General features: G+C 40.0%; 2 protein-coding genes across 8 annotated transcripts in view; one reads left to right on the plus strand and one right to left on the minus strand.

Moving 5' to 3' along the window:
- Positions 1-19094, minus strand: part of LOC103460735 (bromodomain-containing protein 1-like) — a 36723-nt gene extending 17629 nt beyond the window's left edge. For 2 of the 7 annotated variants that reach the window (XM_081607684.1, XM_008403027.2), the window contains exons 1-8: positions 18759-19040; positions 17310-17386; positions 15562-15731; positions 8434-9809; positions 8128-8287; positions 7916-8044; positions 7145-7273; positions 6471-6783 (exon numbers count right to left, since the gene is read on the minus strand). In XM_081607684.1, the coding sequence (XP_081463810.1) occupies positions 6471-6783; positions 7145-7273; positions 7916-8044; positions 8128-8287; positions 8434-9809; positions 15562-15573 (2119 nt within the window). In that variant the 5' untranslated portion in view covers positions 15574-15731; positions 17310-17386; positions 18759-19040. Of the gene's footprint in view, positions 1-6470; positions 6784-7144; positions 7274-7915; positions 8045-8127; positions 8288-8433; positions 9810-15561; positions 15732-17303; positions 17387-18758 lie in introns of all 7 variants that reach the window. The other 5 variants (XM_081607685.1, XM_008403028.2, XM_008403023.3 and 2 more) reach the window with 5 other exon arrangements.
- A 106-nt stretch (positions 19095-19200) lies between these two features.
- The window catches only part of ftsj1 (FtsJ RNA 2'-O-methyltransferase 1), a 36830-nt gene continuing 31180 nt past the window's right edge, over positions 19201-24850 (plus strand). Inside the window, exon 1 of the mRNA XM_081607690.1 lies at positions 19201-19317. The gene's annotated coding sequence lies outside the window, so the exon portion shown is untranslated. The remainder of the gene's footprint in view (positions 19318-24850) is intronic.

Genomic DNA, 24850 nt, shown 5'->3' on the forward strand with positions numbered 1-24850 from the left:
TGGATACAAAAAGATTTTCCAAGCTTTAAACATCTCAAGGAGCACCGAGCAAGCGATCATATTGAAAGGGAAGGAGTATCGGAACACTGCAAATCTACCAAGACCCGGCTGTCCCTGTAAACTTTTATCTGGAACAAGGAGAAGACTGATTAGAGATACAGCCAAGAGGCCCATAATCACTGTGGATGAACTGCAGAGATCTACAGCTGAGGTGGGAGAGTCTGTCCATAGGACAACAATCAGTCGTACACTGGACAAATCATGCCTTTATAGAAGAGTGGCAAGAAGAAAGCCATTTCTCAGAAATATCCATAAAAAGTCTCATTTAAAGTTTGCCACAAGCCACCTGGGAGACGCAGCAAACATGTGGAAGAAGGAGCTCTAGTCAGATGAAACCAAAATGTAACTTTTTGGCCACAATCCAGATCGATATGTTTGGCATAAAAGCAGCACAGCTCATCACCCTGAACACACCATTTCTACTGTCAAATATGGTGGTGGCAGCATCATGGTTTGGGCCTGCTTTTCTTCAGCAGGGACAGGGGAGACTGTTAAAATTGATGGAAAGATACAGGACCATTCTGGAAGAAAACCTTTTGGAGTCTGCAAAAGACCTGAGACTGGGACGGAGATTCATAAGACAACAATCCCAAACATAAAGCAAAATCTACAATGGAATGGTTCACATATAAACATATCCAGGAGTTAGAATGGCCAAGTCAAAGTCCAGACCTGAATCCAATTGAGAATCTGTGGAAAGAGCTGAAAACTGCTGTTCACAAACGCTCTCCATTCAACCTCACTGAGCTCCAGCTGTTTTGCACAGAAGAACGGTCAAGAATTTCAGTCTCTTGATGTGCAAAACTGATGCATACCTCAAGTGACTTGCAGCTGTAATCGCAGCAAAAGGTGGCGCTACAAAGTATTAATGCAAGGGGGCCGAATAATATTGCACACCCCACTGTGCAGTTTTTTATTGTTTAAAAAGGTTTAAAGTATGCAATAAATTTAGTTCCACCTCACAATTGTGTCCCACTTGTTGTTGATTCTTCACAAAATAATGAAAATTGTAGGTCTTTATGTTTGAAGCCTGAAAAGTGGCAAAAGGTTGAAAAGTTCAAGGGGGGCGAATACTTTCGCAAGGAAGTGTATATTTGCAATGTACTCTTGAAAAATGTGAATATATTGAATACACAATGTAATTTGTTTCACTTGGAAAGTGTGTTGTAATTGATCCTTCCGTGTTCTGGAAGCCTGATATGTTTAAGGTAGGGGAGTGCCTATCGATCGGCCACTGATCATAATTGGCCTATTTCTGTGAAAAAGTGTATGATCGGTGATCTCCGATCACCTGTATCTCATTTGCAGCCTGTGTGCAACTGATCTCCTCTTTCCTTCACACTGCGCAAGCGCGCAGCAGTAAATCCTAAGCAATGTGGTGAGGAACTACAATGCTGAGAGTGAACGTGGAAGTTTGGGTGTTGCGGTGGAAAATTACCTCGGGGGTAAATGCATCAACACGACGCATCTAATGTGACTAGACCTGTCATGATAACAAATTTTGCTGAGCGATTGTCTAAAAAATTATTGCGATAAACGATAATATTGTTTCAAGACCTTTTGATACTGATTTAATGGAAATGACTAATAATTCATGGTATTATTAGGGGAAGATATGTCGCACGTTGGGCCTCTGCAGGCTGCGAAGCATGAGATACAGGTGATCGGTTTTTGTGATCGGCAATTACAGACAGTGATCGACGATCACAGATCATACACTTTTTCACAGAAATCGGACCGATCATGATCGGTGATCGATCGACAGGCACACCTCTACAGAGTGCTACTACTATTTTCTATTGATATTGACCAGGGGTCCCCAAACTACGGCCCGCGGGCCGGATCCGGCCCGCCTCCACATTTGGTCCGGCCCCCTGAACAATACCAGAGAGAATTCAGATTTTTTTTTTCATATACCGTATTTTTCCGGTTTATATGTGGATTTTTCTTTAACCACCAGGGGGCTCTTTAGCACAGTGTTTTTCAACCACTGTTCCGCGGCACACTAGTGTGCTGTGAGTGATCCTCAGGTGTGCCGTGGAAATTATTCAATTTCACTATGGTACCGTATTTTCCGGACTATAAACTGTTACTTTTTTCCTAAACTTTGAACCATGCGGATTGTAGCCCGCTGTGGTTTTTCTGTGGATTTTTCTTCAACCACCAGGGGGCTCTCTAGCAGGAAGTGAATCATTAGAAGTCAAAATTGTAAATCAAAGAAGAACGGCTAATTTTCATTTAGAACAAGCACATGCTAGCAGCAGGCACGATGGAGAAATGTTTTCAAACTCATATCATGCAGCTTTTAAGTTGAGGGTTGTCGATCTGGCTCTAAAGGAGGGAAATAGAGCCGCTGCACTTATAAGCTCGGTGTGAACGAAACCATGGTTCGGCTTTGGAGACGGAGTGCTGAGTCCAGCTGATTTATTAGAACGCCGCCCTCTGCTGGGTCCTAATGGAAAACCGAGAGCAGCTTCCAGTTTTTATTTTATTTTATTTAATTGAAGGTGCTAGTATGGTGCGCTCTATAGCCCGAAAAATACGGTAATTGGTTTTAAAAGATTTTTTGAAAATGAATTGTCTGCAAATAATGCCATCTTCGAGTGTCTGCTGTAGCAGTGACTAGCGGCGTAATCATGTAATGTTCTTACCACTAGATGGCAGTAGGTACACAGCATTTTACATTAAAACGAGAATTAGTGATGCACGAATGTTACAGGTAGCGGTGAGAGCACTAAATCTAGAAAGACTGATGACAGTGATGGAAAAGACAGTGAAGCTCAGCAGTAGTTGGAAAGAACATGAGTCCATTTCCCACAACATATCTGTGTGAATTGAGCTTCTCTAGTCTGGTTACTATAAAACTAAAACCAGAGAGACAGAGATGTTGAGGAAGAGCTTTGTCTTTCTTCAGTTTCTGCCAGGAAATCAAATCTGTTTTCATCCAAACATGCACAGGTTTCACACCAGGTGGGTAAAATATACAGATATTGACATTTTGTACATGCAACTCTTCATATTGTAACAGTGAATATGAAGTGAAATGTTTCCCAAATATTATTGCTTCTTTCAGAATAAGAATTATTTTCTGTATTCTGGCTATAAGATGCTTGTGGATTAGTTTGTAAACACTTTGGCGTTTTCTACAACTTCTTTAAATTTAACACCACAGTGTTGTGGCTGTACAGGTGTATTTTTGAAGTGGACATGTTAAGTGCAGTTTGAAATAAGAAATGTAAAATGTGATAATACATTTTTGTGTTTATTTGATTCCTATTCAAGAGACTTTGATAAGAATGACTATATATAGGCGGCTACAGAGTATCTTTATTTCCATTTTTAGTTGGTGGCGTGCCTCGGGATTTTGTCAATTAAAACAGTGTACCTTGACTCAAAAATGGTTGAAAAACACTGGTTTAGCAGGACGTGTGTCCTGTAAACTGTGGGTGTTTTGATTTTCCATGGTGCATTGCTGCCATCTGCTTGACTTTTATGTTATTTAATCAGTGCAGTTGTTTGCTAGAGGTAGAGCAGATGAACACACATGTCTATTATGAACGCTGCATTCCAGGTCGAGTTCTTCCTGTAAGTAGCAGCTTATACTTCAAAACAAGCCTTTATGTTAACATATGATAAAATAAGTAACTTGTTTATTGAAATAGTTTTGGAAATACCTGCGGGCGATTTGATTATGTGCTACGTCATTGCTAACTAGCAGGCTGCTAAGATTTCTCAGGTCGTTACATAGCATTGCCGCTCATAGCATTCAGAGGTAGCTGTTGTAGCTGTTGTACTTCTAATGTATGTAACTGAATGTAAAACACTTCTGTAAGCTGCTCTGAGCTCATCCTGAGTTGTTTGTGTTTTGACAGTTTCACTCCATTCTACATGGAAATAAAGGAAGAACTAATTAATCCTGACTCGTGTGAAAGGAGTTTGGCTGATGGTTAGTTTTGGTACAAGACACCATAGTGAGACCATTACAAAGTGAATCATTGAAAGTCAAAATTGGAAATAAAAGAAGAATGCACCCATTAAAACGGAATTAGGTTTTAATAGGGAATTGAAATTTGAGAATGTTGTTGATCAGTTAAATAGCATTGAAGGGAAATGCCATCTAACAGTTTTTTAAATAATACTGGGATCATTATGAGAATTTGAGGTATAGATATTAGGATCCAGTAGATGGCAGTAGTGCAACAATAATGGATGCAAGCTGCTGTTGAAATCTAAAGAAGAAGAAGAAGAAGAAGGCACCCATTTTCATTTAGCATCTGCTAGTAGCAACACGAAGGATCAGCACTTTTACTGCTAGTTACGGTTCGGAAACTACCGTAATCAGTTCAGTTAAATCTAAACTTGGAAACTTTTCTTTTTCAACGTAATAAATGTGATATTCAATTGACCTGTTATGACTAAAATTTTGGGTGTCCGCCCCCCTCTGCTGGAGCGGTAGAGATCTCTGCGGCTTATATGTGTATGTTTACTGGTTTAAAAAAAAAAAACTTTGGGGTTGTGGTTTATAGTCTGGTGCGGCTCATAGTTAGGAAAATACGGATTATAATCCTTCCTGGATTTTTTCTGTGAAGAACCCAGAGAGGGTTTTTTGATTGTGCTTTCTGGAAAACAATACATTTTTACATTTACGAACTCCTGCAATCGTCACACTTTTTCTGTTACAAACTGACTCCGGCCCCCAGCAGAGAAGGGAAAAGTTATGTGGCCCCCACAGGGAAAAGTTTGGGGACCCCTGATATTGACTATGACATATATATTGTTATTGATTTATTGCTCAGCCCTAACCCTACCCTAACCCTAAGATGTCCTTCCAGCTTGTTGTAGTGATTTCATGACTGTTACTGTGTTTAGGCTAACCATAACTCCAGTGTGTGGTACGGCTGGGCGATATATCGAGTATACTCGATGTATCGCGATATTTTCAATTTATAATAGTTAAAATGGCTATATCCAACTATCGAGTGTCGTTCAAATAATAAACTTTCAAATTCACTGACAGTATGGTTTATCCGACACCCTATGAATGCATCACAAGTCCTTCCCCCTTCCCAACTTGAAAATTTTCTACCAATCACGCTCCGTGGAGAAAACAAACAACATGGTGACAGCGGGAGTTTAAGGCGAGCCGTGAATGAGACGGTAACTGAGGAATCAGATGAACTAGTCTAGTTCCGAAGAGATTTTATATGGAGGATGTCGAACAAAATGAGGTAATTTGAAAGACATGTTGCAAATCTATTGCCACAAAAGATTGTACCACAAATTTATTTCCCCCCATAATCAGATTATTCTTTTACATGCCGTTCATAGCCGTGCTGCCGCGGTAGAACTAGTTCGTTAAAGTGAAACCGGGAGAGGTAGGTAGGATTCTACCTACCTCTCCTATTTTTGCCATTGCTATGCAATGGCAAAAATAACTCAAAACTACTCATTCTTTTTTTTCCCTCGCTCTTGTATCGGCTTTACAATACACGCAGACTCATTGTCGTTGCCATAGCAGCTGACAACAACGTAACAGTATGTATCAGGATTCAGCACCAAAGACTCTCAAACATTACCCTACATAGAGCAGAACATTCAGTTCATTACAGTTACCCTACACATCAAGTCTATGCTTTTAGACTTGATGTGTATTTTGCTTTTATTATTAAGTGATCTCAGTGGTAGACTAGCCACCGCTGCTATTAGCCACGCTAACACAGGGTAGCTGATTAGCTCATTTAAACACCTGCTTTACTGATGATCTGTCAGTTTGTGTGTAGGTCGCCTTTCTTATTTTTAACCTGAACCAAAACACACCTTATTCCACAGCACATCTATTTAAATTAGTCAAAGTCAAGCATAACTGACCTACTTCCATCTCCCTCACTATTTTGTTTCTTAGTTAAAACTTATTTCTCACCTTATTATCTAGTCATAGTGTAGATAGCAAAATACTGCATCGCTTTTTATATAAGCTTACATTTAAATCTAGCAGAGAAATGGGGGCAGGAACTTGTGTGGGTGACATCATGCTGCAAGGAGTTTAGGTTAAAATAACATTGGAGCTCATTTAAGAATATCGTGATATATATTGTGTATATAGCAAAAACATATCAAGATATTAGATTTTCCTCTTATCCCCCAGCCCTTGTGTGTGGGAGTTATGGTTAGTTCAGACTGTCAGCAGATCCTTCACAATAAAAGTTGAGATGACAGTCTCCTTTTCCAGGATAGGGTCAGTGGTTGGTTAGTGTGAAAGAAGATTTCTGTTCTTTAATCTTATGTTTTTATTCTGTTCACTAAATGAACTTAAGACGGTCTAGTAATCCTCTAAACTGTAATGAAATTGTTAAATGATTTTCGCCAACTCCTGCTTCACACTCCTTTCCTAATCGGATGTATTCACTCACCATCCTCCCAGGAGAAAGGAGCTGGGGACTCCAGCGGTGGGGCTTCTGGCAAGTGCAAGCAGCTGGGGAAGTCAAATCCGATCCTATCCATCTCTCTGCGAGCTCTCCGTAGGATGACCCCTCCATGGTCCAGCATCCTCTGAGCCGCCTTGTAGAAGAACGTTTCCTTGGCATTGTACGTCATGCAGTTACTAATTATGAGGTTAAAGTCGTCCTCAAACTCATCCAGGTTGCAGTAACTGTGAGAATCGATTCGTTTCCTCATTGCTGAGAAGTCCATGGGCTTTCTGACGTGCTCCAGATAGTCTGGGACCTGCAGGGGCAAACAAGACACAACAAGGCTGAGAACATGTAAAGCAGGCGCCTAAAACTCCAGTCCTCCGGGGCCAGCGTCCTATCTCAACCTGCTTCAGCACCCCTAGCTTCAACGTTAGCTCGTTAGCAGAGATTTGTAGAGCAGAAGTGCATGCTAGAGATGGAGGCTAACCATTTAATTCCAATGTGTAGGATGGGGGACAAATCTGCAAGTTGCAGGACTCTGGCCCTCAAGGGGAGTGGTCTGCAGTTTGAGACCACTGCTCTAGAGAGACTGTAAATGAAACTTTCAGACAGAAATGCTATTATATCTGGATAGTTATTTCATACAGTCTTTCGGAAGAATTACTATTACAAACCTCCTTAATGCAGACAGGCTGTGCAAAGATGCTGTACTGGTCCTTGTCCTGCAGCTGACTGAGCACGGCTCTCAGCAGGATGTTGAAGGGAGTCAGCTGCAGCTCCAGCACCGACTGATGCAGCTTTATCTGCAGGGAGAATAACATCTGCTCACAACAATCATTCTGCTGCAGGAACTGATTAATTAGACTGATAAATCAGAGCAGACAAATACTTTTTATCCTCATAGAAGTTTTTTGCATTTTCTCACACTTGAGTTTTTTGTGACAGATCGACAAAGTACAACACAACGGTCAAAGGGACAGAAAATTAAACATCATTTAAAATGTGGAGACAAGCTGGAAAAGGGGCTTTTTCTGGGTTTTGTTTGTCTCCTCGTCTAGAAAGGCCAGATTTGGACAAGTGACATCAAAGAGCCAGATGTTGGTTGGGGGTCCTAATCTGTCTTTTTCTGTGGTATTTAATGTCCATCTCTGAAATAACTAGAAGGGTTTGTCTGGTTTGTCATTATTACTCTATTACTGGAGCATTAGTTGCCAGCTAATAGGATCATGAATGGACTAAAGATGACCAGGTCCAATGAAGCTAATCAGCTGCACTGATTTTTATTCACGGGGTTTCAGAGTAACAGGGTCAGATAAAAAGAGAACATTTTCTAGATTTACATCTGTGAGACAAATGGAATACTTGAGCAGATATTTCATCAGTTATTGAAGTTATTGAATAGTAATGGAGTGCTGAGACAGTGAGAGAGGAGCGACTGAACCTACCTCGTCCCTTTTCACCTTCTCCCGCTTCCTGATGAGCTCCAGCAGCAGCCGGGTTCGCTCCAGGTCATGGCGCAGACGGTGCCACACTTTCAGCTGCTCCTTCAGAGCCTGGTTTGTCTCCATACGCTCCTAAAGACATCACACAAGGTTTGTGATCAGTATCGGGAGGACATTGAAGTGTTGAGGGTGTGAGTGTGATGGGCAGCATTGACCTTCTGCTGCTGAGCTTTAGAGGGTTGAGGGTTGGCCTGCAGGCGGCGGATCAGAGGCACATTGTTCCTCGACTGCCTCTTCAGCACCCAGTAGCTCAGCAGCCGCTCAACAAACTGCCGCTTCCTCTGAACTGCTACCTGGTTCAATATGGCATCAAAACTGGGCCAGACAGGAAGACACATTTACTAACAGAACACCTTAAGGCTGTGGACATCTCCAACATTAGATTTGTCTAATTCTCACTAACTCTTTGGACTCTGCTTCGAAAATGTTCTTTAAAAAAAATTGAGTCTGGGATCAATTACCTTGATGCAGTGATGCTGGGTCCAGGGTTAGTTTGGGTTTCAGGTTCTAGTTCAGGTTCTGACTCTGCTTTTTTCATCTTTTTCTTCTGCCAGGTTTTGGAGCGCGGTTTTCCCCTCTTTTCTGCCCGCTTGTAACAGGCTCCGTTCTTGAGACGAAGCTCGTCGTAGACATTGAGAGGCCGTTGGTCGCAACCTTCGGGTGTGTGGCTACAGCAGTAGGCAGTCTTCTTCACAGAAAAGGTGGTGGTGCCAGACTCGGTCAGCTCTTTGACGGGCTCCATCCTCATGTAGAGGCCCGCCTTTTGGGCGCAGCTGACATGGAAGGCGGTGTAACAGTTGATCTTGTCACATTGAATGCAGGCCCCAGCGCCCTTGGCTTTGCACAGGTAGCATGTGAGTTTCCAGCGGGCGGGGGGGATGTTGCGGACGCCATCAATGGGCTCGATGAAAACTGTATCAGAGAAGCCAACCTCGGGGACCCACATGGCACAAACCACGTGGCCCCAGCGATCATCATCTGTCTTTTTCAGAGCTCCTCCACGATTTGGGCAGAAGAGGCACTCGGCCGGCCGTGACGGACGCTGTAGGCAATGACGGCAGAGCCACTGACCCTCTGGGATGTACGGCACACCGTAGCACTCCTGGTGCACGGCGATGTTGCACGAGTCACAGAAGAGAATGACGTTGCTATCAGCTCCGTCTCCGTCCATGCAGATGCAGCAAACAGCATCTTCATCCACCAGCGACTGCAGATCACTCTGGCCCTGTGTAGCCAAGTACGACTCTTTCTCAAAGCGGTCCATGAGGAACTCAAAGAGATTGTGTGACACCTGGCCAATGCCCTCGCTCTTCCTCTTCTCGTTAATGATCTCAAGCCAGGCGTAGTCCTCCTCGTCCATGTCGTACTCCACCTCCTCATCCAGCTCCTCAGTCGTCCTCTCAGAGTATTTGTAATACATGGCCGGCCTTTTTGGCACCACCGGGAGATTATACTCCACCATCCTGACCTTTGGTTCCAGGAGGCCGCCCAAGCTGCTGCCATGTGAAGCAGTCAGAGCACCACTCTTCTTCTGCTGGTTCATTTTGAGGCGTACAGAGCGAACCAGAACCTGCTGGGGCTTCTCATTGTTTTCTTTGTTGCTATTGCACTCCAGGATCTCCTGAGCCGTAGGGTCATCGTCGGCGATGACATCCAGCTTGTCGTAGATGCTGAGCCGGTGCACTCGGCCATCCACTTCTAGTTCTACCATTCGCTGAGCTTGTGCGTATGTGAGAGTCTCTCTGTTGGGGGAGGGCTTGATAGGAGAAGACTCCCTCTTTAGCGTGGTGGGGCGGCGATTTTTGCATTTTTTCTTCATGATGAAGATATAAGGATTCTGTAGAGAAGAGAAGACAGAAGTAACTATCAGTGACTTACTGATGTAACGTTATGGCAGAAAAGTGAAGAACAACACTTGTGGATCGTTAGCAAGCTTTATGGAGCAACAGCAGGAAAGTTTGGGCTGATACAACAAAATATGACACAATGACCAACTCAAATCGAATGCAACTTTACTTATGCCTTCAGATTAAAACATTTGAAGTGAGACTGTGTTTCCACAAAGCTTTGACCTCTTTTAGCCACCCATGTAAACTTTAGCCAGATGCTACAGGTTTTAAATAAGATTCTTTTATGTACACACCACCCAAGCTTTTCCACATTTGTCACATTAACACAGAAACTTCAATGTGTTTAACTGAGTTTGTGTGATAGATCAACATCAAACAGCTCATACTCATACTGAAATTTTTCAAAAACAAGGTGGGGCATGAAATGCATACATTTGTATTCAGTACCTCCCTGGGTCCAGTTACATTTTCTAGTATTTCAAGGATGTCTTCATCAGTCTGAATAAAACCTTTATAGAAGAACACCCATTAGAACAGGGCTGAATGATCCTAGGAAAACATGCAACAATGTTGGTGAACAATGTTGGTGGTCCTATCAGAAACATGCGGACATCGCTGTCATCGCTGATCAGCCAATCAGGTGTAAGGTAGTGCAGCCGTGCACATGCAAACCAGCTCTGGTCAGCAAGCCAGAAAAAACAAAATCTCTAAAACAAAGAGATGAGAAAGACGCGCCCCTCCTCAGTCGTGTTGAGCTCTAAATTGAGCTCCTGCAGCAGCTGACCCCGTAAACAGGAAGTGACCACACAGGAATAAATGGAGCTTAAAGCACAGAGAGGACGAGGGGAGTACAGTGTATAGCAACTTTGACTACAATTGTCTCTGCACTCTGAGGTTAAGAGTGTTATGATTAGATGCCTTTTCCACTCAAAACGTACCGAGCAACCATGCGGTTCTTACGGAGAGCAAACCCCTGATACTTTATCATGACAGAAAGTTTTCTGCATCTATTGACAAAAGCAGTGGGAGAACATAGCTGGAAATTTGTAGTTTTGTAGTTCAATAGCTACTGTTTAGGTTATGACATAAGCTTTTGAGTTTTGCCTCCACACAGAAGGGTTGATTTATTTATTCTTGCACATAAAAGTCTCAAATCACGTTACTGTCTATTGCACGTTATTGTCTATTGCAACAGGTCTTCTGGGCATAGCATCGATTTATTGTCGATGCTGGGCATAGCATCGACAATAAATCAATTTAAATGAGCTTAATGAGGTTTTTAAAATGAGGGCGATAATATTTCTCGTTTGTTTTTATAGCGTCTCTCTCTCTTTCCACCAAAAAGACTGGATTACAAATAGACCTGTCGCAATAAACAATAAATCAATTAATTGTACAATAAATGAAAGTTATCTACCTCATTTTAATTTATCGGATTTATCGTTTCTTCCTGCCTTTCTCTCTCTTTTGTTTATACTATTTTTGATGAGATTTTTATACAGGACAAACCATAACAACAAGAAAGAAGAGGAAAAAAATAAATAATCACAACAAGGACAATAAACAGCACACAGAACAAAGAGGTCACCAAGGGAGGGAGACAGCAATACATCACAAAAAGATGAAACTATAACAGAGTTTTGACAAACAGGTTACAATGTATGTAAAGCTCCCTGAAGAGTCAAGAGTCAGTGGGAGTTTCTTTCCAGAATTACCAACTCCTGCCAAACCGCTCAACACCAAACCCCATTTGCCACCCCGAAAAATGAATTAATGATACTCAACACACTTTCGAGTTCCTATATATTAACCAGTTCAACCAATATTTTTGTATTTTGTTTTCCTGGAGTCTTGGGGAGAATCTAAGCATTTCCATTTCACATATTTCTTCTACAGTGGCTGACCAGTCTCTCAATGTCGGTGGGCTCCCATTAAGCCACTTTGTTATTGATTTCTTTCCTGTTATCAGTAGTATTTTCAACAGGTACTTATCCTGAGTGTTGAGTTCATTTGGTAGATTACTTGAATATATAATTTTAAAGTTGTGCTCAATTTCAAAACCAAGAATTACCCTCATCTCTTTGACTATTTTTAACCAATAGGAATAAATCAATGGTCAGCCCCAGAAAATATGAAAGTGGTCAGCCGTCACATTGTTATATCGTCTCCAACAAAGCCCAGATTCAGCTCTGCCGGTCTGAGAAAATTTTCTTTGGGGGGTTATAAAAAACCTAACAATATTCTTCCATGAAAATTCCCTCCAATGTCCTGAGCTGGTGGTGGTGGAGTTAATTTGGCATATGTTTAGCCATTCATTCTCCGTCAGCATTATTTTTGCCTCTCTTTCCCATGTATTTTTAATACATAATGTTGATGTTTTTTTATTGGCTTCTAAGCACACATATAGTCTGGACAGCCTCATAAGATTTACCTTTATAAGCATCAATAAAGATATTAATGAGGTCCTGATAATTATTTTTCCCAATATTTTAATGTTCTTATTAAAGTGGAGCCTGAAAACAACGTATCTAATGGGATACTGCAAGTATCTGAAAAAGTCTCGTTTGTCAAGGTCACATTTTTCCTGCAGTTGTTGGAAACTTTCCAGATCAGTTCCAGAATAAATCACGCAGTATGATGTAATGCCTTTTCTGATTAGTTGATTGAATTATGAGTCAAGTTGTGCTGGTACAAAATCCCCATCGTGCTCAATCCATCTTAACCAAGTTTTCCTCTCTAGAAGTGGGTTTGCGCAACTCTCTAAACCAGATGCTGAGAGGAACGTTTGTGCGAAACACAAACTCATCTGAATATATGGTCTTGAAGTGTTTATCCCCCAACAGAGCTTGCAGAGGGATGTCAATTTGACTTAATTCTAGTTCTTTCCATTTTGCTTCATACCCCTCTTCACACCAGTAAACCGCAAATTGCAGTTGTGCTGCTCTGTAATAATTTTCCAAACATGGGAGTGACATTCCTCCTTTATCTCTTGGTAATTGTAACATGTTATAACGTACCCATGGTTTCTTATTCTGCCATATAAACCTGGAGATGACATGGTTCCACTCATTAAACTGTTTGGTAGGAATTTCTATTGATAAAGGTTGAAAAATTAACAGTTGAGGTAAAATGATCATTTTTATCATTTCTATTCGGTTGTACAAATCGAGCATCAGGGGAGCCCATCTGTCTCTCTAAAAAAGGGTGTAGTTTTTATTTTATTAGGCATAGTACCATTATTTGCTTTGTAAATTTTGTTTAATTTTTTTGTAATATTAACACCTAAATATCCTCTCGGGGTGAATAGTTAAAACAGAGGGTCTTTTCCAATATTTAATTTATAGCCTAAATAAAATCCAAATTGGTGGAGGCAGGACATGAGGATAGGTAGACTGGCATCTGGGTTAGATGAGGTTACCAGGACATCATCGGTGTATAGAAATGATTTGTATTCTCTTCCCTTAATTTCTGGGTCCCTAATTTTTTGAGCAAGTGGCTCTATAAAAAGTGCAAAGAGAATTGGGCTCAGAGGGCATCCTTGAAAGGCCGCCATTTATTTTGATGGAGGCAACTGGTGAACTCTATATTGACTTTAAACAACTTATGAGTGTTTTATTAAAGCCAAACCGCTGTAGGACCAGATATAAGTATTCCCATCGTACAGAATCAAAGGCTTTTTCAGCATCGAAACCGATTGCTAAAGATTTCAAATTATTTCTGTTCATGATGTCAAATAAGTGTAACGCTCGCCTCACATTATCCTGTGTACATCTATTTTTAATCAATCCTGTCTGGTCTGTATCAATCAGTTCGGGGATAATATTTCCTAGTCTACTGACAATTATTGAAGTGAATATTTTATAATCAATGTACAAAACCAAAATGGGCCGGTATGAGCTACACTAACTTTTATCCTTTTCTGGTTTTGGTATAACGGATATCATCACTTGTTTCCAGGATGGTGGAGTCCCACCTCCTGTAGGCACATGATTAAAACAATTTAACAACCAAGGTGTTATAGATCTCCTAAACATTTTACACCATTAAGCTGGTAATCTGTCACCACCTGGTGACTTACTTGGTTTCAATTTTGAGATGGCTTTATTGGCCTCTGCAGGTGTTATATCTGCGGATATCAATTTATTTTGCTCCACACCAATTGAGGGGAGATCCAGAGTCTAGAAACTGCTTTACTGAGGGAAGCTCAGTTAATTTGGGTTGACTATATAATTTCCTGTAATATATTTCAAATGATTTATGTATCTCGTCTGCATGCGTGGGTTTTCTCCAGGTACTCCAGCTTCCTCCCACACTCTAAAAACATGACTGTCAGGTTAATTGGTTTCTCTAAATTCTCCCTTGGTGTGAGTCTGTGTGTGTGTGTGTGCATGGTTGTGTGTCCTGTCTGTCTCTGTGTTGCCCTGCGACAGACTGGCGACCTGTCCAGGGTGACCCCACCTCTCGCCCGGAACATTAGCTGGAGAGGCACCAGCAACCCTCCTGACCCCACTGAGGGACAAGGGTGTAAGAAAATGGATGGATGGATAGAATTTAACAGCGAAAAAATATATTATGGGATGGGGCAAAAGCAGTACTGCGTGGGAAAATTATAACGTGGGCATCAAGGAAGTCTGCATGTATGAGCTAGAAATTTCACATGGATGAGGGCAAGCGACTGTCGCTCCATAGAAAATTAAAGAAGAGGGAGCAGCGCTGTCTACCTTTAAAATTAGCTCAGCTGTCTGCTGAGGTAATGGTGGTAAGTCGCCTGTGACCTTCTACCACAGTGCGTAACATAAAGCCTGGTGCAGGAGCCAGGGAAACGCTGGAACATGACAGCTGCAGTCTGGCAGCACTTTAGATTCAAACTGTATGACCATGGTGAACCACTGAACCTGTGGCGCCGTTATTTTGCAAAATAGTAGCAACTAAATAATACAACCAACATATCTGCACCTAAAATGTCCTGATGCATTTTAGATGCATTGGTGAACCAGAGGATCTGAAAATGAAGTCCCTAATGCAAAGCCCTTAATACCCCTTCCAATTTTTTAGTATTTCAAAGGTCTTCTGGTTCCAGTGCTAAATGTTCTTTCAAACTTAGTTTATTGACATCTGAGAGGGTGTATTTTCATTGTTCTGCCATTTTTATGCCATTAGTTAACAGTGGTCTTAAAATGACAATACATGCAATAATAATAATGCAATAATCTCTGGGACCAACAAAAATAATTTTATATAAATGAACAAATTTAGCCAAACAGGTGAAAGTCTTGTTGCTTTAGGCTCATTTCACACACAGATCACAAAGCACAGTCGCTAAGTATTTTATACAGCTGTTGGAAAATAATGAAACTAGAGGTGTGCCGATCGATCGGCCACCGATCATAATTGGCCGATTTCCGCGAAAAAGTGTATGATCGGTGATCGCCGATCACCGTCTCTTGTTGCCAATCACCAAAACGATCACCTCTATCTCACTTCTTCACACTGTGCAAGTGCGCAGCAACAAATCCTGTTGTGTGGAACTTTAACGCACTGAGTGAACGGGAAAGTTTGGGTGTTGCGGCGGAAAATTAACTCGGGGGTGAAGCACGTCAAAATGCATTAACACAACAAATATAATATGACATTTAAAAAACAAGCACTTGACGCAGTTAAACTACATAGAGGCTCAAAGCAAGGAAAAATTGACATCCGGATCGGCCAGTAAAGCAGCGCACTACTACCGACACTCACCCGGATTAGCATGATGGTCAGAAAGCTAAACAAATAATCTGAAAAATAATTAAAGTCTTTGAGCTGGCGGTGAAAGACGCTGGTTCTGTTCTCACAGTTGAACTGCCGTTATGTGGTACTGGTAGTAATATTTCAAAGACGGAGCGCCGCTTCTGCTCCACCTGGAACGTCTGCTTAGTCGTAGCATGTAACGTAAACAACAACAAATATTTCACATATTAAAACTTTCGCCATGTCCAAACATGAGAGATAATTCATGGAAAAATAAATTAATAATAATTGATCTCCTCTCCCTCCTCCTGTGTTCTGCAGAATTACTCTGCTCGGTCAGAAACAGCCAATCAGAACCAGCATTAATCAGCTAGCTGTGCTCTTAGGAAGTTTTGATTCAGTAACTTAGGAGTGTTTATTTTGGTGCAACCTTTGAATGAATTTGACTTTGAATGAATGTTTCCCTCTTTTACTAGACATCATTTGATATAGGCGGTGTTGAGACTTATTTGACTCATGTATAATTTATGGTACTGAGAGCCTTATTGTTAAATGTTGTTTAACTGGTTGCAGGTTTTTCAGTTCTTTTGACTGAGTAGCTGCTGTATTGTACCTGCAAGTATGTTGCATGTTTATGTTAATTAGGTGAATTTATTACCAGATCACTTTTTAATTTTGCCAGATCACACAGTATCATTTATAACTAAAGCAAAAAAAAAAAAAACAGTCAATCCAGGCGATCGGCAGAGATCGGCCTCATAGGTGATCGGGATCAGAATTGGCATCAAAAAACCTGATCAGAGCATCCCTAAATGAAACTCATCATTTCCATTTCAACAACATGATTTCATTGCAAAAATATATCTGCTTGAACTAGATTTCACCATATGTCATGGCAGCTACCAAGAGTTGCCATGACATATAGTGACAGTTTAGTAATGACTTTACCAGAACCAGTAACAAAGCTCCCAAATATTTAGTTCCAAACCAACCTACAATTATATTGCTGGCATTAAGGCTGGTTGCACTGGTGACCAAATTGAAACATTTGTTCTATTTTCAGCTTCTGCATCTTTTTCTTTTTAAAAATTCTCTGTCTTTCTAACTGTTTATTCAATGTCACATGCAGTTTTTATTTTAATTATGTAAAGCACTTTGAAATGCCTTGCTGCTGAAATGTGCTATACAAATAAAATTTGATTGATTGATTGATTGATTGCAGTTCTCTTTCACACTATACTGTATCAAACCAACCAATTTTGAGCAATCTTCCCTGCACCCCCAACACCCATCCCGCCTATGATGGCCCTGCACTGCACAGAATCACTTGAGGAAATGAAACTATGACCTTGGAAGAAAGCACTGAGCGCAACTTCCTTCAAAAATTTAGATTTTTCTAAAGGAAGTGGTCAGATTTTAGCTGTTGGAGGATTTTGTTTTGTCGTCTCCATCATAGTTCGATTACGCACCTCCCCAAACAAACTAGACTGGAGTTTGATTAAAGAGGATTAAGCAGGAATGGTGGAAATGATGCACCCAAGAGTCAGAATAGATGGTAATTGTTCGATTAGCTAATATTTACTGCATTCCAAACAGTATATATGTTGAACAGCTCAACCAAAGACTCAAATGGATTTAGCTCTAGTTGAGTCTTTAACTAGGCTGTTCGAACATGAACAAGTTTTGATCTAAACAGTCCCATACTATCTCAGGGGGTATATGTATAGTGGGTGTCCTGCTGGAAGGCAAACCTCTACCCCAGTATCGAGTCTTCCGCTGCCTCTAACAGGTTTTCTTCAAGGATTGTCTAGTATACACCCCCACTACAGGGTACCTGCAAAAAACACACAACAAATTCAACTTTGAACACACAGTCTACTTCAAGTCTTCCCCTCAAATCCAGGCTCGAAGGCCAGCCTACAGCAACTTTTAAATGAGTCCCTTGGTCCAACACATTTGAATCTAACGAATGGCGTGTTGCCTTTGCAGAGCTGAAAGACTGCTGGTGAGGAAAATCAACCATTTGATTCAGTTGTGTTAGAGCAGGAATGCATCTAAAAGTTGTAGGATCTTGAGGACTGAACATTGGCAAACCTGCAGTAAGTGGTTGGCCTGGCAACAAACCATGAAAACAGTAACCAAAACACAAAGCAGGCTGCAGCAAACATTATGCTGGATCTGTGGCTATGAGCTAATCTCAAGGAGGCTGTTTGCACAATGTGTTTTTTGTTGGTTTTTTTACACATCTTAATGTTCCCATATTTTCCATTTCAAAAAACAAAATGAAATTTATAAACAAAATGTTTAATGAGGAAAATCCAAATCAATTAATTATTGTGTGTAATTGTGACATAAGGCATATTAGGCTGCAAAAATGTTATTATGTTTTGGTTTGAGTTGTTCAATGTAACCCATGGAGAATTTCCAAGAGTTGGATTTTAAGATCAACCTGGCTGTGCACATGTGCTTTATTTAATATGACAGGGAAAGAAAACAAGTTGGCATCATCAATGACCGGATGCTGGAAGTTACAGTCACAACATTAGCACTCTGTGTTGTGTCATGTATTGAACAGTGCTCTGCACAGGGTGCAAATACAACACGGAAGCATGCATGGCTTCTAAAAACTTCCACACTGCTTCCGCTTTAAATGTGCCTCTCCCAGGACTGTTCCTACACCTTTAATTGAAGGAATAAACGAGGCTTGTTTGACTGCTGGAAACGAAGCGTTCACTGGATGAATGAAAGCCAAGCAATCAGGAGCAGCCGGCCTTCAGATCCGCCTGAGGCGCGGAGGAAGGACTAAAGCCGCTCTCAGCTAATTGTAGCGGAATAACGTCAACTTAGCCCAAGTTGACCCGGAGCTAACCTCGAAGAAATAAAGCGTTGAAAACAATATCTGGAACGTGTCATCTCTGCGATAAGACAGACATGTCTCAGAGTTACCAGTCAGGACGACCTGATCATGCCCTCCAGACAGTCTGTGGCCTCTCTGGACGCCAGCTGAAAACATAAGGACACTCCGTCCAGGAATTAGGCTAACGTTACCATGCTAGCACAGGGGAGAGGAAATATGGCGACACAACAAGAGACTGACTCCACTGAAATAGTTTTTCTTTACTGAAGGATGTGACTTTTTTTTTATTTTCCCTGGAGTTTCACAAATTAGCAATTAAGACGTGGTGAAGAAACGAAGGAAGACCTACCTCTGTGTTTTCACGAGCTCAGTTTATAGAAACGGTAGCAATGGCGACGCGGCCTGTAGATAGCAGCAGCAGTGAAACCCACAGTCAGGCCGTTCCATCCAACGGCGGTCGCGGCTCTAGCTGAACCGAGTAAAAGTGACCGACTAGTATCCAGGGCGACAGAGATTGTTCCTGTGGTTCTACGTATATATGGGAACAACTACTGACCGTTTGGATAATGAAATATCAGTAGGAAGTGGCACAGGTCAGCGGCAGCTAGGTATTCTCTTCCCCCACAACAATGCAGCTGTAATCGGCACGCACCTACGTCATCACGTAAATGCGTACGAGAGGAAGTTTATTCTCGGAACGCGAAAGAAAAACAGTACACCATAGACATAATATAAGAGTAGACCCCGCATTGGCTGCTCCGGCGCAGGAAATACGGCGGCCATCTTGGAGCGGTACTCCCTCCTACTTTGTTCAATCAAAACAGCAGAAGATGCCTCAGCACTGAGGGATATTGTTGTTCGGATCGATGGACTATTGATGTGAGGGCTCCAAAGACAACATTTAACAAGTAAGATGGACATTTTATTGTGTATATATTGTCATTATAATGTTACTTTACTGTATTTATGTCCACCAGCGAGATACCAGCTAATATTAGTCACAGTGCTTGGTGTAATACGGGGTTCAGCCGCTATGAAGGCTAACTGAGATTCTGTAAATCTAAAAAAATTTATTATTCTCTAACTTTGACTTAGATTATCTGACACAAGAGCCTATATTAGAAATGAAACAATGTAACATATATTATAACAGTGATTCTTGAGAATAGGGACAAAACAGGTCCTATGGATAAAGCACAAAATTTGAATAAAATATACACAAAATATTATTTTTTCTTAACTAAACTAACCTGGGTCATGTGAGCACAACAATGTATATTTTCCAGGTATTTGCTGTATATTTTCCAGGTATTTGCTGAATGTTTTTTTATTTTAAACATTGTAGTCGGTGGATGATGCCTGTAAAAGCCCTTGTCCAGGAGCAGAACTCAATACATTATAATAGTTTAAAATAATTAAAGAAATACTAAAATTATATATTATGACAATTAAGTATAAGTATTCATATAGATAATTATAAAAGTATCAATAAATTGAATTAAAAAGCATTTTTATGTATTTTCCAACTCCATTGAAATTTGTCCCTAGTTTTTGTCAACACCGTCATAAATTAAAAGAATGTAAAAAAAATCAGGCATTATTGGGGGGCACCAGAACTTCTGAGGACCCCATGACCACTTCCCTTCTCTTTCTTTGCTAAGAGGGCTAGTTAGCTCTGGTTAGCTTAAGTTATTCTTTAGTTTTTTCTTCTTTTTATTCCTAAGTTGCTCGTCACAACCATGATGTGTCAACACCATAACTGACAATTTACAATACTTTTATGAACTTTTGTGAAATAAAAGCTTAATTTTGGTATATTATAAATATTTCATGGACCTGATGAGCTACAACATGGCCTCCTTCAGAATAACATCATATAAATTGAGGTAGTTTGGCTTTTTGTCAATTCCATCAGAGTTTTTCTGACTCTTTCAGTGAAATTGTTGTCAAATCTAACTTAAATGTGCAATTAATTCATTTTAATGTATTTAACATAAATTGCATTACTTCACATGTACTAAGTTTTTCATTTTACTCACTAGTTTGTCACCACCTTCAGTTCTGTGTCAACTCCGTCATGCAGTGTCAACTCTGTCAGATGGACTTTTTGTTGTTTTTTGTTTTAAATAATATTTATTTTGTTTCTTGAGAAGCATTTGTAAAATGAGTAAAAAATATCACTATTAGGTTTTATTTATTTTTGTCAGATGGTGATGACAACGTTCTAGGTCAGGTCGATTAAAAATGTAATAAAAAAAAATAATGTTGCAACTGGGAGCCTGTACCTTAGCACTTGTACATTTCCAAAACATTATTTGTCATATTTGCATACATAAGGTTGAGAAATAACTAACAAAAAAAATCATGGGAAAATTAAAACTCATTTTGTCCCTATTCTCAAGAACCACTGATTAAAATTTAAGATTATGTGTTATAACATTCACCAGCAAAGTTTACACAGGTGGTAAAGACTATTATTTAAATGTAATTCTTTCACTAGTAAGATACATCCCAAATCTTCCGTTTTTGTTTTGAAAGTTTCATAAAGACACGATGTGAGGAAGAAGAGGGAGAATCTATAAAGAGAGACGGATTCACTGCAGCATGGATGAATCTCACATCAGATTTTGGACTCAATCTCAGCTGCTGAATCTCTGAAGCTAGAACTCGTCGGCTGAAAAACATATCTATCTATATATATATGTATGTATATACATACATACAAACATACATACATACAAACGTATCCAATATATATTATTCAGTATAAATCATTATTTATTTGTGTCTGTATAGTTATATAAATCTGTATTGATATTACTAAATAATTTATTAAATAAATTCTGAACGACTGTGTGCTTTGTAATATGCTCATTCTATTGTTATAGCCACTAAGCATATTTAAATATGCTGAACTATGTATTAAAAACATACTTAAATAATACAATTGTTTATAAATGTAGCTTTGATAGATGATTGAATATGGTTTCCAGTAACAAAAAAGCGTGTTTTGATCAATTAAATTGTGCTGCTAAACACATAACGCTGAGTGGAGTGGTGGACCGCTCCAAGATGGCCGCCCGTCAGCGACAATAGGCGAGAGCGGCCATGAGGCGTCTATCCTTATATTATGTCTATGCAGTATACCCAGAGCTGAAAACATTTATATTTTTATTTATGTTGAATATGGAGCTAAAACAGCCTTATAATTTACAAATACACAGACCGACATCCACAAACGCATAGAACAAGATTCACACTTGTATTTTTGATGCAAACACAAATATATCTTGATTTTTGCGTGAATTTTGAGACTCCACTGACGTCTTCTTCTTCTTGACATTTATAGTAATAACAGTAATGTAGGAACATTTATTATAATTTCGGCTTGTCACTTTGGATATCACCACCAACAACATTAGCTGTTAACTTTATATCTTTTAGATGAGATTTTATTACAGTACAACTTATCGACATTACTTGATATTCCTTTCTAATTGGACACGTAAACAAGGAACACCATCAGGTATGTGAGTTAAATTTTATTAAATATGACAACCACCTCATTGTTTAGCGACACTTACTGTGGGTAGTAAGTGTCGCTAAACAATGCGACACTTACTGTGGTGTCGCACTTACTGTGGGGTAGAATGTGGTGGGATGGTGTTCCACCCTCCCCCACTCCGTGCACCGGACACCGTTGATTGGTGGGCGGGTCGAATGGCTTTATAGTTGTGCGGGCCGCTGCAGGGTGCGGGCGTCTTTGTTTCTCCCACTGTTGCTACGGTCGACGGCTACATATCGGAATGTGGGTTTGATGGACTCTTCTGCGATCTGTTGCTCTGATGGCGTTGCTGGCTGCAGCTGGGCGTTGCTGTGGCGTGCGGCTTCCGTCTGGTCCTCACCTGCTGACCCGCTTCCTCCCGGGTTAGGCTGTGTTTCCACCCCTGGGCAACTGATTGTGTTTGGAGCTGCAGCGCTTTGGACACTCTGCTGTCTTGTCTTGCCTTCCGTTGTTTTGGCCGCTCTCAACTAAACCTGTTGCGGATTGGGCCGGCTGTGTGGGCGGGCGTTACTCCTCTAAGTTACTTTTTCAAGGAGTAAGGAGTAATCAGTAATCTGATTAAAGTTACTTTTTCAAAGTAACTATGCCATCACTGGACTCATTATGGAGTAATCATCATGATCAAAATGGGGATGCATTGGAAGAAATAATGGATGTTTAGAACTGAGTCTGAATGATGGGAGTGAAACCAAAATGAATTTTAGCTATAATAGCGTGTTAGCAAATGATTTAACATTAGTTTCAAGTTCTTTAGCAGGGAAAGTGAAAGGAGGTTGGTGCCCTTGTGAACAATAGTTACTAAACAATGTACTAAAGTTACTAAGAAACGCAATAAAGCTTTCAAATTATTAAAAACGAAATTACAGCTTTCAGAATTTGAATAAATACAAGAATCTACAAAGAAATTTTCATCCAACATTAGAGGTGCTTAAACATGGCTAGGAAAAGGAAAAGAAAAAAATGTAAAGAGCTTTGGATGGATAATAAATTAATAAAATTCATTAGACAAATGAAATGTGTCAGGCAGTTCCATTACAAAAAATACCACCTTGGATGCTTCCTAATGCTAAGGGTAGATTTTTTTTCAATATTAGAAAACAAGAACAAATGTAAATATCTTATGAATAAACATATAGTACAAGATTTCAGTTCTATAACTATGTACGTATACACACAGATGCTTCAAAAACACAGCTAACAAGATAGGGACAGCATTTATTGTACCGCAGTTTCTAATTAAAGTAGGAAAAGGGTGTTTCAGTTTATACAGGAGAAATGCTTGCTTTACTTTTAGCAGTTCAGTGGGTGGAAGAAGTAAGACCATTAAAATCAATAATTTGTTCATCACGGGCCAGTTTGTAAGATTCAGATAGTAGACCAGATATATTAATTGGAATACAACAAAAAACTCTTTATGTAATATGGGTTTACAGTAAATTTTATATGGGTTCTAGCACATCTTGGGGATGAGGGGAGTGAAATGGCAGACGGGCTGTCTAAAGAGAGCACTAATCGCATATTGGTTGATATTAATATTAGTTTCAGTATAACATAAATAAAAACTATAATAACACAAAAAATGAAAGAGAGCTGGCAAAAGTTAAGGGTACAAGCAATGAAAGAACTGTAGTTTTAGGGAAATGTAATTGTGGAGAAGAGGAGACAATAAAACATGTTATTTTGTGTTGCAGGAATTACTGTTGATTTATTAAAGATTCAGGAAGCAGAGGATATCAGGCTATATTAGATTTTTTGAAACATTGTAAGTTGCATAATAAGATCTTTTTTATGCCATGCGGTCCGCACACCTTACCGGTTGATGGCAGTAATGCTCAAGTAATTTTTTTTTTTTTTTTTTGCCAACCGACCATAAACATAGACATCAATACGTAGATCCCTCATGGATCGCTGAGTCCTACGTAAAACCGTCCGCCATCTTCTATGTGGCAGCAGAGGATCGGAGCTCCTTAAGTCCTGCGCTGTGTGTTTCAACCGTTTTACGAAACAAACTGGATTCATTAGGATTACCTTCCCCAGGTAAGGATGAAAGATCAGAATTACTTGACTTTGCAGCCAGAAATTCGCTTTTAAACAACCGGAAAATATTTCCTATGTAGCTAAATTGGCCCGAAATAACCGCTGATTGTTAGCGTAGCAGCTAATATAACCGCTGATTGTTAGCGTAGCAGCTAATGTTTTCATACTGTTTTCTAATGAGAGAGAGCTGATGAGAAACCGCTGTTAGAGGAGAAGTTAATTAAAAACCAGAGGATTTAGTGAGTAAAGATCAGTCAGGATCAGAGATGGAGCTGCTGGTCTTCAGTCTGTTTCCAGCTCAGCTTCTCCATGTCGGTATTTAGCTATAAAGATGCTACGAGTCAGAGCCCAACATGCTGAAAATGTCTTTCTGAATGTGTAGGAAACATAAACGAAACATATCGTATGTATTTTCTATTTCACTTTTGGATAATTTCTCTTTTATTCTTGGCTTTAGCCTGTGAACCAGGACGTCTCAGAAGTCATTGAGTTCTCCCAGTGTGACCAGCAGACTGAAGCCTGTGACCAGTGTTCCCAGTATAATAAATACATGTTTTATTCTTTCACTTTTTGTGTATTTTATCTAAATCTGCAGTATTAGTGTATTAATGTAGCTTATGTAATGAAATAAAAATAATTTACTTGGTTAGAATTATTTTCACTCTTTGCTGTCAATAGCAGAGTTGACATACTGTAATATTTATTCTCTGAAAAAAAGTACGAAAAATATATAGTTTAATGTTTGACAATGACTGATTTATAAATCAAAAGTCATTTCTCAATAACATAAAAAATAAATACAGGAACATTATTTGTTTCTTGTCTTGAAATGTTAAATG

This window comes from Poecilia reticulata, chromosome 6 (assembly GCF_904066995.2).
Source record: "Poecilia reticulata chromosome 6, P_reticulata-male-v2, whole genome shotgun sequence".
Taxonomy (NCBI): Eukaryota; Metazoa; Chordata; class Actinopteri; order Cyprinodontiformes; family Poeciliidae; genus Poecilia; species Poecilia reticulata.